Here is a 16,176-nt window from a genome sequence, read left to right on the forward strand (position 1 = left end):
TTTTCTAATTTTACTTCAAGGGGGTGAATACTTTTGCAAGGCACTGTACATGTTTTTTGGCAAGGACTTTGACCGAGATGATTTTTTCCTCAGAACACATTCACACTTCTATTTTACCATTCTTTATCTTTGATTACTCTTGTCTTGTGGATGGGCATCTCTCTTTTCCCCCAGCAACCCATCACAGGAGAGGGTTAGTTAAAATTTGATGGATGATTACATGATAGCTGGAAAATGTTGATTAGCTATATTTAAAGGCAGAAAGTTTTTTTTTTATCTTAATGCATTCTATGCATTAGGATAAAAAGCCTGCTCTGTGCAGCAGCCTCCCTTACCCCCCTAACACTTACCTGAGGTCCCTCTCTGTCCAGTGATGTCACGAGTGTCTCAGCTATCTTAGATTCTCCTCTCTGATTGTCTGAGACACAGCAGAAGCGACATTGGCTCCCGCTGCCGTCAATCAAAGTCAGCTAGCCAATCAGGGGAGAGAGGGTGCAGGGCTGAGTCGGAGCTCTGTGCCTGAATGGACAGAGGGACCTGTGACTCGGCTCGGGGTGCCCCCAGAGCAAGCTGCTTGCTGTGGGGGCATTTGACAGGAGGGAGGGGCCAGGAGCACTGAAGAGGGACCCGAGAAGAGGAGGATCTGAGCTGCTCTGTGCCAATCCACTGCAACAGAGCAGGTAAGTATAATATGTTTGTTATTTATATAGGAAAAAAAACTGAGCCTTTGCAATCATTTTAAAATACTTTGGTTAATGATGAATTGATATTTCTATAGCCATTATATGACTTGTGCTGCACTTTAAATTTCTAGATGGAATCATTGTGCTTATGATTTCATTTTTGAATACAATGGAATGCTCTTAACATTGTTAGAGATTTCTCCCTACTCTGTCCCTTTATTTACTAAGAATCACTTAGTAACCGTCATTGTACAAGCTATGCAAATCTTGGAAAATATGAATGAGTTTTGAGTTAAGCATGGGTTTGTAAAGAATCCAACTTGTTTCTAGTTTGTAGAATTTACAAATGATTCAACAAATGCCCACACACTGAATTCCAAATTATTCACCCATTCCTATTGGAGATATTTATACGAAGTGTGAACCAAAAACATCAACCTAGACATACAGTCTTTTCCATGTTTAATAACTAGTTCACTAGTACATAACTAGTACACTTTTAGTTAGGATAAATATACAGGTCTCGGTAGTTTGTTTGAAGTTTACAGGTTGAAGAAGGCAGAAAATGGATAAAGAAACATTTGCAGTTTGTATGCTACATTCACTGGTAAACTTCCTAGATGCTTGCTGATGGTGTATGGATTCGCCCATAAATGGCAGCATTATGGTCTTGTATATATCTTTAAATTTATATGTACTAATCAAGGTTTTTGGGTCTGCAATGTGGCTGTCAAAACTTTTTAAAGGAGATATTACCAGTATTTCAGTGATGGAGGGAGCTTTATTTAATTGGAAACATGCACTAAAATGCAAGGTCCACGTAAGTGACTGTGTCCCCCCCACAGTCAAGAATCCCGCATTATGGAAATTAAAAAAAATATTTTGAGAAAAATCATAAAGAATTAAAAGTGACATTAGTGGGTCTTCTTTGTGGATCCTATAATCCACAAGAACTGCACAATGCTTGCAAGAATGATGAGGCCCAGGATCTTCAGTGACAGGAAGCAGGAAGTAGCCAGAACTTGGTCGTAAGATGCAAATTTTGAATGCATTTTATTTTTTGAAGCATTTTATTTATTTATGCAATGCAGTGTTTTAACAGCAGGGACAGGGAGTGGGGCATCCACATAGGCAAACCCTCCAGTGCAAGGTCTGCTTTAATATATTTGTAATTCATAAATACAGAAAAAAGTCTATCTTAAAAATGTTGATTGCAGTTCATGTACAATAAAAGATAAATCTTAACAGATCTTTATTATTTGTGTAGCAAACGGCAAGACCAACATTCTTTGCACGTAAATTTGAAGCTGCAGTGAACCAAGAAATAATTGGGCAACTGGACTATTATTTGTATGGCAACTACCCATCTGGCACACCAGGCCTGAGATCATATTGGGAGAACCTGTATGATGAACCTGATGGTATCCACAGTGTCAGCGACGTCATGTTGACTATGTTCCATTCATTTTCCCGCATGGGACTCAAAAGAGCTGAAGCATCCCTACACACAGATGGAGAAAACAGCTGCCGGTATGTGCAAGCTTCTGCCTGTTAACTTATAGACTGTTTACAAATATAGCATGTGCCAGATAAAACTAGATTGGAGAAAGGAATTGTAGTTCTAGGTTTTGAAACAAAACTGATTTTGTTATTAAGCAATGAAGAAAAAAAATGAACCTGTATTACAAAAAATTTACAGTGGGTTCAGTCCATGAAAAATATCAGCCCATAAACTGTCACTTTTTTGGTACATTTGAAAAAGCAGGAACCTGAGTTGTTGCTAACAACAACAAGAACATTAAAGGTTTGTTACATTTAACATACCATAACATATACCCCACATGAAAGGTGTCAGTTATGTGTTATAGTGTTATTTATAAGTATTGTAATACTACCTGATTCATTGAAGTGAGAAAATCTTTAGGTATGAGTAATGTAAAAATGTTGTCCATGCATTATAAACACTTTAATGTTTTTTTTCTTCTTTTGCCTAAACTTTTTCACTGAAAAAAGAAAAATGTAGGTGTTAACATCTCCTTAGCTTTTCAGTAGGTCCAACTTGGTGAAAAACAATTACTTACCTGGAACACCAGGAATATTGTATTGTCTCCTAGTGAAAAAAATTATGAAAGCATATGGCTCTCCAATTTTGTTAATTCCAATTCTTATGGCCTTCAGCAAAGTGCGTCAAGGATGAACCCCAAAGAAAACCACCATAAAACACAGATAGCACAGTTATTCTTCCCCTCAACTCTATGCCGTAAACTCGTAAACCTTTTTTACCTCACCCTTTACTTGGAACCTGTCAGAATGAAAATATGGTAGCTGCCAATGCTGACTTGACTTATTAAAGGTACAGTCTCTGAGGCCGTCATTTTTATTCTTCCTTCATTACTTCACTGGGTCAGTGATCCAGAACAAGCATGTCTTTTGCTATCCTGGAATTACACTAGCTGCATGCTTGATTTTTGTCAGTTTTTTCTTCTTAGTAAACCAAAGACAAAGACAACAGGCTTTGGACTTTTCAATCTTTGCATTCCAGCCTTAAGCCAAATACACAATATCAAATTTTCTGCAGATTTTTTCCTTCAGATTGACCAAAACCATATAATATGTGGTCAAACCTTAGGAGTTTCAATTTGTATGCAATCAGGCAGGCCCTTGTACTACATGGTTTTGGTAAATCTGAAGACAAAAATCAGCAGAAAATCTGTTAGTGTGTATGGGGCTTTAGTCTGAATAATTCTCATAGAGAGTTGTACTAACTCAAGCATGGGAAACTGGGTTATTTCTATGCCCAAGTTATCATGCATTCAATCTTAAATACTTTATTCCTTCAATATTGTAACAGCTGTTTCATATTGATTGAATTCAGTAATTAAGACAGATGAGGATATCTTAAGTTAAAAGAAAAGTATTGCCAAAGCTTTTTTGGTCATACTTCTCTTCTAGGTAACAGTCTTGCATTTCATTTTGCGCTCCTGTGATCCAGAATCAGCTTAAAGAAGGCTATTGCCCACTGTCAGCTATGTTACAGAGCTGCCTGGGCTCTGGAAGGATCCAGACCATATTGTCGGGATCCACTCAGCTGCCTGATTCCAGCCTGGCACTCTAGTGTGTGCTGGAGGGGCAGAGCAGAGATTGGTGACTGACACTCACCACATTCCACTCTGAGAAGACTGAGTGATCAATGGGCACATGATTGCTCATTTCTTGGTCTTAGAGCCAATGTGGGACAGCTGCAGTACTACACAGATTCTGCAGGATAAAGGTGAGTATATAGACTTAACCCTTGGGTGGTTCAGTGGATATGCAGTTGGCTAAAGGATAGGTAGATAGAGTGTGGTTGTGAATAGGGTTCACACAGAACAGAGAGCAGTTACTAGTGGGGGTACCATATGGCTCTGTACTAGGTCTGTTCTGTTTATTCTATATGTAAGTGATATAAGCAAAGGTTTGTTGGGCAAGGTATGTCTTTTTGCTGATGACACAAAAGTGTGTAATTGGGTTGATATCTCTGGAGGTGTCTGTAATATGTAACATTATTCTGCATTGCTGGAAGATTAGTCAAAGCAGTGGAGACTGCAGTTCAATGTTTCTACAGTAAATGTAAAATAATGCACAGAGGCAAAAAGAATCCCCTGAGACAATACAACATTGGGGATACAATGTTGGCCAGCAATACAGAAGATAAGAGGAGATAAGAAGATTTGGGGGTACTTTTTTCAGACGATTCCCCTATAGAGATCTTTAATGAGACCTCATTTAGAATACTGTGTCCAGTTCAGGAGACGACACTTACAAAAAGATATTGATAAAATAGAACGAGTCCAGAGATAAGTAACAAAAATGGTGAAAGCTTTGGGGGTAAATCATATCGAGAGCGACTTCAGGAATTTAATATGTACAGTCTGGAGGAAAGAAGGGAAAGGGGAGACATGACTGAAACCTTTTAAATACAGGGGGTGAATGAGGTTCAGGAGGGCAGTCTTTTCAATATGAAACCAAAATCAAGAACACAGAGACATGTCCTCGGACTAACTGGAGGAAAGTTCAAAACTCTTATCTAATCTTAGAAAGTATTATTTTACTGAAAGGGTAGTTGATGCTTGCCAGCAAAGGTAGTGATGCAGTTAACAGTAAATGGCTTCAAACATGCTTGGGATAAACATAGATCTATACTCAAAAAAAATAAAAAAATGGGCAGACCCGATGGACTACTCACTTTTCTATGTTTATATGTTTTTTGTTTTTGTTTTTTTAATCACATACTCTTTTAGGATAAAAAAAGGTAAAGTATAGTGGAGATTTTTTTTTAAATGTATAATTCTATTAAAATCCAGGCACAGAGCCACATATTACAGAATATTAACAAAAACAATCAACGGTCACATACAGCTCAGCCCCAAGATATTAACCAGTACCACAAAATTTAAAGTCCAAATTACACGTATACAATGGACAATAAGCCAGTCATAAGGTAGAGCAGTACAGTGACCACAGCTTGATATGGGGCATAGTTATTTATCGCCCACCAATTACCGGCTATGTGAAGTTTTTTAAGAGTTCTCTTTTTGCACCTTACAACTTCTATTGTGGGAACAAGTAAGGGTCCACTTGATTTTTCGCAAGATCATTGGGATAGAGGAATCTAACTTAAAGAGCAACTCCACTTTTGTTGAGAAAAAAACTGGGTGATCTATGTACATTACAAGAATTTTAACAAACGTTGTTGCAGACTCCTACCTTTTGTTATTCTGAAGAATTAATTCTGTGTTTGTCTGTGTCCATGTGAAAAGTAAATCTAATGGAAGGGGTTTCACTATTATCAATCAGCTGGTGCACTTCAGGGCTCTAATGAGGAAAATTGCAGGTCCTGCAGAGTAGTCCACCAAAAATTAAATTTTGTTGCAGAGGATGCCAAATATCTGTATCTTAGGTCAGATTTCTTGGAAAATCAGTGAGCCAATCACACAAGCAGGAAATTATGTTTCTGGGGGGCGTTCTGTACACATCCTGTGTACAGAATACCTCCAGGTAGCCATATTGCATTGCATTTTCCAGAAAATGATGGAGCTGCAGATTAAAAAGGAAAACTCATTTTTAATAACAATGAATTACAATATGACTTGAGTCACAATTGTATATGCTAGATTATTATTTTTTTTATTTGCTAGTTTTTTCCCATGAAAATTGAGTTACCCTTTAAAGTATATAGAAAGGAAATTTTTTGTTTTTGTTTTGATTTCCTTTGCATTAGTAAATAGACAGGACGTTATATTACAGTGAGGGAAAAAAGTGTTTCATCACCTGCTGATTTTGTATGTTTGGCCACTGACAAAGAAATGATCAGTCTATAATTTTAATGGTTGATTTATTTTAACAGTGAGAGACAGATAAACTACACAAATATCCAGAAAAAAAAACATTTAAAAAAAGTTATAAATTGATTTGCATTTTAATGGGTGAAGTTATTATTTAACCCCTTTGCAAAACATGACTTAGTGCATGGTGTTAAAATCTTTGTTGGCAATCACAGAGATCAGGTGTTTCTTGTAGTTGGCCACCAGGCCTGCACACATCTCAGGAGGGGTTTTGTCCCACTCCTCTTTGCAGATCCTCCCCAAGTCATTAAGGTTTCAAGGCTGACGTTTGGTAACTTGAACCTTCAGCTCCCTCCACATATTTTCTATGGTATTAAAGTCTGAAGACTGGCTAGGCCACTCCAGGACCTTAATGTGTTTCTTCTTAAGCCACTCCTTTGTTGCCTTGGCCATGTGTTTTGGGTCATTGTCATACTGGAATACCCAACCACAACCCATTTTCAATGCTCTGGCTGAGGGAAGGAGGTTCTCACCCAAAATTTGACGGTACATGGCCCCGTCCATCGTCACTTTGAGCTAGTGGAGTTGCCCTGTCCCCTTAGCAGAAAAACACCCCCCAAAGCATAATGTTTCCACCTCCATGTTTAACAGTGGTGATGTGTTCTTGGGGTCATAGGCAGCATTCCTTCTCCTCCAAACACCAGGAGTTTAGTTGATGCCAGAGAGCTTGATTTTGGTCTCATCTAACCACATCGCTTTCATCTAGTTCTCCTCTCAATCATTCAGATGTTCATTAGTGAACTTCAGACAGACCTGTACATGTGCTTTTTTTTTAGCAAGGGGACCTTGCGGGCACTGCAGGATTTCAGTCCTTCATGGTGTATTGCAGGGATATGCAATTAGCGGACCTCCAGCTGTTGCAAAACTACAAGTCCCATCATGCCTCTGCCACTGGGTGTCATGCTTGTGGCTGAGAGAGTCTTACTATGCCTCATGGGACTTGCAGTTCTAAAACAGCTGGAGGTCTGCTAATTGCATATCCTTGGTGTATTGTGTTACCAATTGCTTTCTTGGTGACTATGGTGCCAAATTCCTTGGGATCATTGACAAGATTCTCCCATGTAGTTCTGGGCTGATTCCTCACGGTTCTCATGTTCATTGAAACTCCACAAGGTGAGGTCTTGCATGCCCCAGTCCGAGGGAGATTGACAGTTATTTTGTTTTTCTTCCATTTGTGAATAATCGCACCAACTGTTGTCACCCTCTCACCAAGCTGCTTGGCAGTGGTCTTGTAGTCCATTAAAATGCAAATTAATTTATAACTTCTTTAAATGCGTTTTTCTGGATATTTTTGTTGTTATTCAGTCTCACTGTTAAAATAAACCGGCCATTAAAATTATAGACTGATCATTTCTTTGTCAGTAGGCAAACCTACAAAATCAGCGGGGGATCAAATACATTTTTTCCTCAATGTATATTTACTAGTTTTAAATGTGTTTTTTTTTTAACATTTCATCAGTTGTTTCTTGGTTTCTGGCATAGGCCAAAATGGTGTCATGCATTCCAAGATTTTTCATGGGCATTTTTTTTTTATTCTACTGGAAGAGGGGAGGAGGGACATTTTCGGCTAAGCACACCCTCCTGCCTGCATGCCTGAGCTAAGGGCAAATGGGTTCCAGAAAGAAAATGTTACCTTAATCATCTGCCTTTACATAAGATGGCTGTGGCTTGAAATGCTAAACGGTGTCATTTCTCAACAAAATAAAGCAGGGTGACATGGATGGATGGGCGTGATGCTCAGATACATTTGAGTTACACTTTAAGATGGGAAGTCTGTTCATTACCTGTTGTGTCTCCAGGACAGAAAGTGAAAGCAAATTTTCCCAGTGGAACACAGACGGTCTAAAAAATAACCCACTGTTATTTTTAACCTTCATCTGAAACAAAGTTTTAATTTGACATACACTTTAATTGCTACTATAGAGGAGAGATAAGTTGACCATGAGTCCCCCAGTTACAACATTTTTTTCCACTAATATCCTTTAACCACCATAACGAGACAGAAATGTGTCCAATGGAGACACAGAGGGCAGTAAAAGCTTGATCCAATGCCCCATACACACGATCAGACTTTCCGACAACAAAACCGTGGATTTTTTTTCAAAGGATGTTGGCTCCAACTTGTCTTGCATACACGCGGCCACACAAATGTTGGCCAACAATTACGAACATAGTGACATACAAGACGTATGTGATATCTCCATTACGAACGCTAGTTATATCTCTGGCTCATACTTGATTCCGAGCATGCGTGGACTCTTCTCTTGACTCTTTCTGCCAACAAGCTCACATCCAACATTTGTTGGTAGAAACAATCGTGTGTACGGGGCATAACCCTTCTCTACTTGTGCACAAGAGATAAAAGTGTTTTGGCTTGGGTCAGGCTTTTATTTCATAAATTGTTATTTCTACACAGCAGGGTTAGGTTTGCCTACAGATTTTCCACTATTTTGTACCCTAAACCTTTTTACATTTAGTCCAACTTAACTGCTGTGTGTCTTCTACACATGAAATTCCATTACATCTATCTTTTATACTAACCTCATGTAGGGTATTTTTAGTAGCGAATAACACACTGCATTTTTTAACACATTGTCCCAAACAGTAATTATGATTTATTGTGTGGCCTTACGTCTGCACATTAACAATCCCTTTGTCTGCTTGCATATATTAAGAGATCCTCAGCTGACAATCAATACTGCTTTCTTGTTCCAGTCTAATTCTTTTTCAAAATGTGAGTTCAAGCATGCAATCGATCTTGCATCACTATGATTTTAGTTTGTTATCCATGTGGTGAAAAGAGTAATGGAAAATAAAATCTGCAATAAAATGTTTGCTTTGTTATCCATGTATGTACTTTAAATGCTAAGGCTGAAATTTGCTCAGACTATTCCTTGGGTAAATGTTTATTGCTACATATGGTTTGAAAACACAATGCACTTTAGTATTGTGAGCAGCAGGTGGGATATTGCTTATATTGGCGGCAGTGATTTGTTTGTAGTGTCTTTGTTTAGTCCATCAGTGTCAGCCTTGTTTGTATTTAACTGCTCTGCATTGTTGACACACCACCACTAATTATGAAAAATCCATGCACATCTTTTTTTTTATACATTTACAGCTAAAAAGCTTTTGTAATTGTTACAGTTGTTTTTTTGTGTGTGTGTGTAAATTTTTATCTTCTATTTTAGCCATGGGTGCTAAACCTATGGACCTCCAGCTGTTCAGAACTACAAGTCCCATCACGCCTCTGTCTTTGGGAGTCATGCTTGTAACTGTCAGCCTTGCAATGCCTCATGGGACTTGTAGTTTTGCAACAGCTGGAGGGCCACAGGTTGAGCACCCATGCTTTAAGGTATGTTTTGACACTATATGCCTAGCTGTTGCAAAATCCAATTTACATATATTGTACAAGGTAGTAGACATGATTTATTCTTCATTTGTTAAGGGACAATGTATTCAGAGACGTCTTGGTTATACTTCTGCCTACAACAGGATTTTCACAGCGGCAAACATAAAAACTCTTACCAAAATGGGATAACCCCTCTTACTCCCAACATGCCTCAGTTTTCTGCCAGTTTCCAAAGAGGATGGATGCCTTCTCTTATGTGAAAAGTTTAACCAATTTTGATTCTAGTGTGACCCTGTAAGAAAGGTATAAGAGCCCTACCCAAAACAGAAAAAAGACATCAAAGTAAGTACATAACAATAAATGAGAAAAAAAATTAATATGTAGAAATATCAATCAAGAAAAAGTGGGTTTCAAAAGGGAAAAAAATCCCCAAAAATGCCCAACCAGTGGTTAGAATCAACCAGGTGAGAGTCAATATCCACTCGATGTGTTGTGCTTCAAATGAAATCTCAAATTAGAGATCAATTGCGCTCATACAAAAGAATCCAACAAAGAAAATCCCCTCCTAGTAGTCCTCTGCACACTACACCTCCTCAATGAGACCTAGCTATTTGGATGAGGAATACTCCTTGCATACAAATCATCTGTCTTTGGATCATCTCAGACAAAGGGAGTAATGGAAGGAAAATACTTAATGGTGTAGTACTTCATACAAAATGTATTAAAAATATATAGCACTCACATTCAAGAAAGCAGTAAAAATCACATAGGTAACATGATAAGAGTATATATTGCGTGGTGTGTGACATCTAGGAAGAGCCTCCAGTCCCAGCTGATGCCTCTTACGGGGAAACACGTCGGTTGGAGCAGCATTCCTTGAACGTCACCACGATCAGCTTGCTGGCAAGATCCACAGCTGTGTTACCTACAGTATCTCACAAAAATGAGTACACTCCTCACATTTTGGTAAATATTTTATTATATTTTTTCATGAGACAACCCTGATGAAATGACACTTTGCTACAATGTAAAGTAGTGAGTGTACAGCTTTGAGAATAATGTAAATTTGCTGACCCCTCAAAATAACTTACGACACAGCCATTACTGTCCAAACTGCTGGCAACAAAAGTGAGTACACACCAATGAGCCCAATTAGCCATTTTTACTCCCCAATGTCATGTGACTTGTTAGTGTTACAAGGTCTATTGTGTGAATGGGGAGCAGGTTTGTTAAATTTGGTGTTATCACTCTTACTCTCTCATACTGGTCATTGGAAGCTCAGCATGGCACCTCATGGCAAAGAACTCTCTGAAGATCTGAAAAAAAGAATTGTTGCTCTACATAAAGATGGCCTAGGCTATAAAAGATTGCCAAGACCCTTAAACTAAGCTGCAGCATGGTGGCTAAGACTATACAGCAGTTTAACAGGATAGGTTCCACTCAGAACAGGCCTTGGCATGGTCAACCAAAGAAGTTGAGTGCACATGCTCTGTGTCATATCCAGAGGTTGCCTTTGGGAAATAGATATATAAGTGCTGCTAGCATTGCTGCAGAGGTTGAAGGGGTGGGGGATCAGCCTGTCAGTGATCAGACCATATGCAGCAAACTGCATCAAACTGGTCTGCATGGCTGTCGTCCCAGAACGAAGCCTCTTCTAAACATGATGCACAAGAAAGCCCCCAAACAGTTTGCTGAAGACAAGCAGACTAAGGACATGGATTACTGGAACCATGTCGTGTGTTCTGATGAGACCAAGAAAAACTTATTTGGTTCAGATGGTGTCAAGCATGTGTGGCAGCAACCAGGTGAGGAGTACAAAGACAAGTTTGTCTTGCCTATAGTCAAACATGGTGGTGGGAGTGTCATGGTCTGGGGCTGCATGAGTGTTGCCGTCACAGGGGAGCTACAGTTTATTGAGGGGACCATGAATGCCAACATACTGAGCAGAGCATGATCCCCTCCCTTCGGAGACTGTGACGCAGGGCGATTTTCATTACATGATAATGACCCCAAACACACCTCCAAGACGACCACTGCCTTGCTAAAGAAGCTGAGGGTATAGGTGATGGACTGGCCAAGCATGTCTCCTGACCTAAACCCTATTGAGAATCTGTGGGGCATACTCAACTGGAAGGTGGAGGAGCGCAAGGTCTCTAACATACACCAGCTCTGTGATTTCATCATGGAGGAGTGGAAGAGGACTCCAGTGGCAACCTGTGAAGCTTTGGGGAATTGATTTTATTTGAAGCAGAACACATCGAGTGAATATTGACTCTCACTTTGATTCTGAACACTGGTTGGACACTTTTTTGGATTTTTTTTCCTTTTGAAACCCACCTTTTTTCTTGATTTGATATTTTTACATATTTATTTTTTCATCATATATCTTTATGTACTCACTATTTGATATAAGTATTTTTTTTTTGTTTTGGGTAGCGCTCTTATACCTTCCTTACATTGTTTTGCTAAAGTATTTCTGGCTAGCTTAAGCAGCAGCATCCTCAATATATATATATCACCTGTTTTACGAGAAGCGCAAATATATATTTTACTACACCATCTAGTGTGACCATATCTCCGAAGACTCACTTTGTGTTTCTTGCACATTCCACACTGTTGTTCCTGCCAATCAGTGGGATATAGCACCATTTTACCTCTGCTCGTAATCACTGGACACATGCAGTTCTTCCTCGGTTGGTCCTTGCTGCCTATCAGAGTTCCACTCATAGTCCCCTCCCCCATTCATGTCATTCATGTATTCCAACCAGTCTGTGCTAACCTCACAGATTAGTAGATATCCATGTAGCTCTTGCAGGTCTTTTAGATCATGGAGTTGTTTCTCCAATTCCTGGAATGTTTTCAGTGATACTATTCTAATCTATTCACAGTTCATAAACTAAAAGGGGGCTTCTATCCCAACTTAAGGCCCTAAATGTTTGCATTCAGGCATAGAAATTATGTTTGTAATTCACCTAGTCTGGCATAGCATCTCTCCATCAGGGAAACTTTCTGGCCACCATGGACATCAAGGATGTGTTCACCAAGAATCTGGCCTTGCGCTTGCCTTGTTAAGCTCTTTAAGATTGCAAATGCTTCATGGTCGCTGGCTTTAACTCCATGGCTGTTGAAGCCAAGGTCTTGGGCATCAGCGGCCTCTTGTAATAGGTATATTTTATGATGCTAAAAATGGAGACCTCCTATTCTTTGTACAGTGGATCTCTCATGTGGCTCTCCCTGTGCATTCACCAGTTTCTCTGTGGGATTTGAAATTAGTTCTCTCATCCATCCACCTTTTGAACATATTACAAATATTTCCCTTTCCACTTACTCAAAAGGTTGCGTTTCTTGCCAAGCCGGGGGTCAAATACTGGTAATCAGGCAGGTGCAAGTATAGCGAAGTCCGTGAGCCAAGCCAGGGGTCAAACACTGGTAATCAGGCAGATGCAAGTATAGCAAAGTCTGTGAGCCAAGCCAGGGGTCAAACACTGGAGAGGAGATCAGAGCAGGGCAGGAGGCAAACCGAGGTCACAACAGGAATCACTTGAAAGTATAACCCAGGAACAGGGAAGAGCTGAAGACAATCCAGCAAATTACGTCAGACAGAGGCAGCCTTTTATAGGCCAGCAGGTTGAAACATCTTTCACATGATGCACCCATTTCTTCTACTGGAAAGATTGGCAGTACTTTTATGGCCTATTCTCTGAACACTATTTCTCTGACAAATAGAGGGTCTGGAAGTGTTTGTGTTATGTGTTAACAAGCACATTATTAAATTTCAAGTTACCAGCAACCAAGAGAAGCAAAAAACATCAGTTTTGGGTTGAAGTAGCATGTTAGAAATACATAGCTTATAGAAGGTCTTTTGCCATCTTTTTGTCTGAGCTACTGGATTATCAGCCGCAATCAAAATAAAATATACAAACCTATAACTAAGGTATATGACAGCATGTCAAATAATGTTCAAAGTACCTTTAATGACCTAAAAAGGTGATACAAATTCTGAATTTTCACTATTTATTAAATACAGAAATATAGATGCCTGCTATCCATTCATTAATATTGCATATGATCATTATTTTTAACTCTGGATTGTTTCTCTCTTTCATCTTTTTTAGACATTAAGCTGTAGCACTGCTGTCACTGCAGACCGTGAGGTCATATCTGTGCAGCAGTCTGTCTTTTTTTTGTTTTCCACACTTAGTTTCTCTTCAATCTTGTTTTTCAGATACTATCCCATGGGCCACCCGGTTTCAGTCCATCTTTATTTCCTCGCTGACCGCTTCCAGGGTTTTCTTATTAAACATCATGCCACTAATCTTGCAGTCAGTAAGCTGGAGACATTGGAGACCTGGGTAATGCCAAAGAAGGTTTTTAAGATTGCCAATCCCACTAGTGATTTTGGCAGGCTGCAGTTTTCTGAGGTGAGTTAAATTGAGGTGAGAGAAAATAGTATGTTTAGCTTTTCAAACAAATGAATTGCACAAAATGCCATACTCCAAAGCTTCAGCTAGCTAAGATTTTTATTGTATACAAACCTAAAAACAGCACAACTAAAAGCCACAGTATTGTGGTACAGTCCACTGACTGTTTCTGTCTAAAACAAGCTGCAATGCCAACACATTTTGCCTGCTAGGGAATACAGCACCTGGGCTATGAACTACTAATTTGTATTCCTCTAGTGCCAGCATTCTAAATTAAATTCCAATACATTCTGTTGCTAAGTTGTGTTTTTTTTATACATCATCACACGTAGAATAGATTTCATGGAAGCCCATGATTCTAATTTACCCATTGTTCTATAATGGCTTATAAAGTGTTAAAGCTGTGCTACTATACACTGTAAATGCCAGTATACTGAGGTGCAAGCTTTCACCCTGTAAGTCCTTTCTACTGCAGCTCAACAGCTTACAAAAACATTTGGTACTCAGTACAGGCATACTCCACGTTTAAGTACACAATGGGGTTTATTTACTAAAGCTGGAAAGTGCAAAATCATGCTCATTTCTACATAGAAATGAATGAGCTTCTAACCCCAGCTTGTTCAATTAAGCTTTGGTAATAAAACCTGGAAGCTGATTGGTTTCTATGCAGAAGTGAGCCTGATTTTGCACTTTCCAGCTTTAGTAAATAAACCCCATTGTGTACTTAAAAGTGGGATATGCTTGTAATGACTGGCACAACATTTTGAATATGGAGGGCATTATCTGACAATTACACCCTTATAAATTGAATTATTATTTTTGTTACTTCCTTATTGCGTCTCTTGAAAAAACAAATACCTTTAAAACATTTCAGTGGATAATAAGATTTGAAGTTAGCATGGGGAAAATAAGGAATTTAATGGTTAACTGTCATTGTTGAAGTCCAATGGGTTTTTAGAAACAAAATGTGGCAATGAGTAAAACAAGAAAAAGGGCAGCTGCCAAAATGATTGAAGTGTATAAACTTCATAGGTTACTTTCAGTGGTTTGTTGTGAACATTTCGGTGGAGCTCAGGCCATCGGTCTCAATGAGCTGAGCGCCATCAAAATGCTGACAATAAAATCACTGTTGCTTTGATTACAAGACCAGTGGGTGCCTCCATATACATGTTTTGGATTTTTATGTTTTTTTTGTGGGTGAGGACCCAGGCATTTACATCACATATACAGTGTTGTGGATAACCTTGGAACCTACCACAAATGGGGGGTGGAACTACTTACTTACTTTATTTAGTGATTCATTTGGGATTGTGCTGCCAGATTGTGTATTCTTATACTTATTCATCAGACCTACATTCATCCTGTGTTTGTCATGGTGACCATAGTGACTGGAGCAGGAAGTGATGAGAAATCCAAAATTTTAAAGTTGCTGATAGAACAGAAGGTAAGGGGAAATCTTCCAAAAGGGGACACTTGTTCCATTGACAACTGTTTTAGTTGGGATTTCCTCTTTCTTTACTATTAGTCTCACTTCCTGTCGTGTTCAGAAAAGTAAATCCAAGTAGGAACATAGCCAAAAAAAAAATCTGACAGGGCTTTTATTCGATCCATACTCTAGCCAAAGTTTAAAAAAGACTTAGCTTTAAATACACATGCATTAAAGTGGTAGTAAACTGCAAAAAATAAAAAATATTCTCCCTGCAAGTTAAGAGCATAAAGTGCTAGTATGCAGTGCTGTCACAGCTCCCTGGGATTTTCCTTTCGGTGTTATAGGCAGCGGCCATTTGACTGACCAAGCCGTGATGACGTCACATGCACCCGGAAGTCTTGTCTCCTGAAAAGTGCACATTTAGGAGATTTTTACTTTATCTATAGGTAAGCCATATTATAAGCTTACCTGTAGGTACAAATCATTAAAAGGCCTTTACTACCACTTTAACTCTTTCATGACTGCAGGTCATTCATTCGCAGATGTCCAATTGAAATTTAGTCACGTGAGTTAGCAACAACTCTATGACAAATTTGTATAACTATGTTATATTTACATAAGATTTTTTTTGGTACAGTCTTTTAATTAAAAAACTTTTTTTTTTTTAAATTATAGGCCTACAAATGCACTCAAATATAAAAATGTATATTTTCTCTTGCTTTTTATTCTATGTTTAATTGTTTTATTAACACTTTTAATAGTAAAACTGTATCTAACAGTTGAGCTTTTAAATGAATAGCACTGCAGATGAACACTGCAGGCTTTCATTTTTGTCAATGAAACCTTTAGCCAACATGTTATCACTGTGTCAGAGGTGACATAATCACATGATCGGGAAACACTCTGATTG

General features: G+C 38.8%; 1 protein-coding gene across 1 annotated transcript in view; it reads left to right on the forward strand.

Moving 5' to 3' along the window:
* XYLT1 (xylosyltransferase 1) overlaps positions 1–16,176 on the forward strand; it is a 521,214-nt gene that overhangs the window by 453,947 nt on the left and 51,091 nt on the right. The window contains exons 8-9 of the mRNA XM_077448934.1: positions 1,951–2,213; positions 13,642–13,837. Of these exons, the coding sequence (XP_077305060.1) occupies positions 1,951–2,213; positions 13,642–13,837 (459 nt within the window). The remainder of the gene's footprint in view (positions 1–1,950; positions 2,214–13,641; positions 13,838–16,176) is intronic.

The sequence above is a fragment of the Lithobates pipiens genome, unplaced genomic scaffold, assembly GCF_037356315.1.
Source record: "Lithobates pipiens isolate NorthernLeopardFrog02 unplaced genomic scaffold, aLitPip1_a1.2 Scaffold_22, whole genome shotgun sequence".
Classification (NCBI taxonomy): domain Eukaryota; kingdom Metazoa; phylum Chordata; class Amphibia; order Anura; family Ranidae; genus Lithobates; species Lithobates pipiens.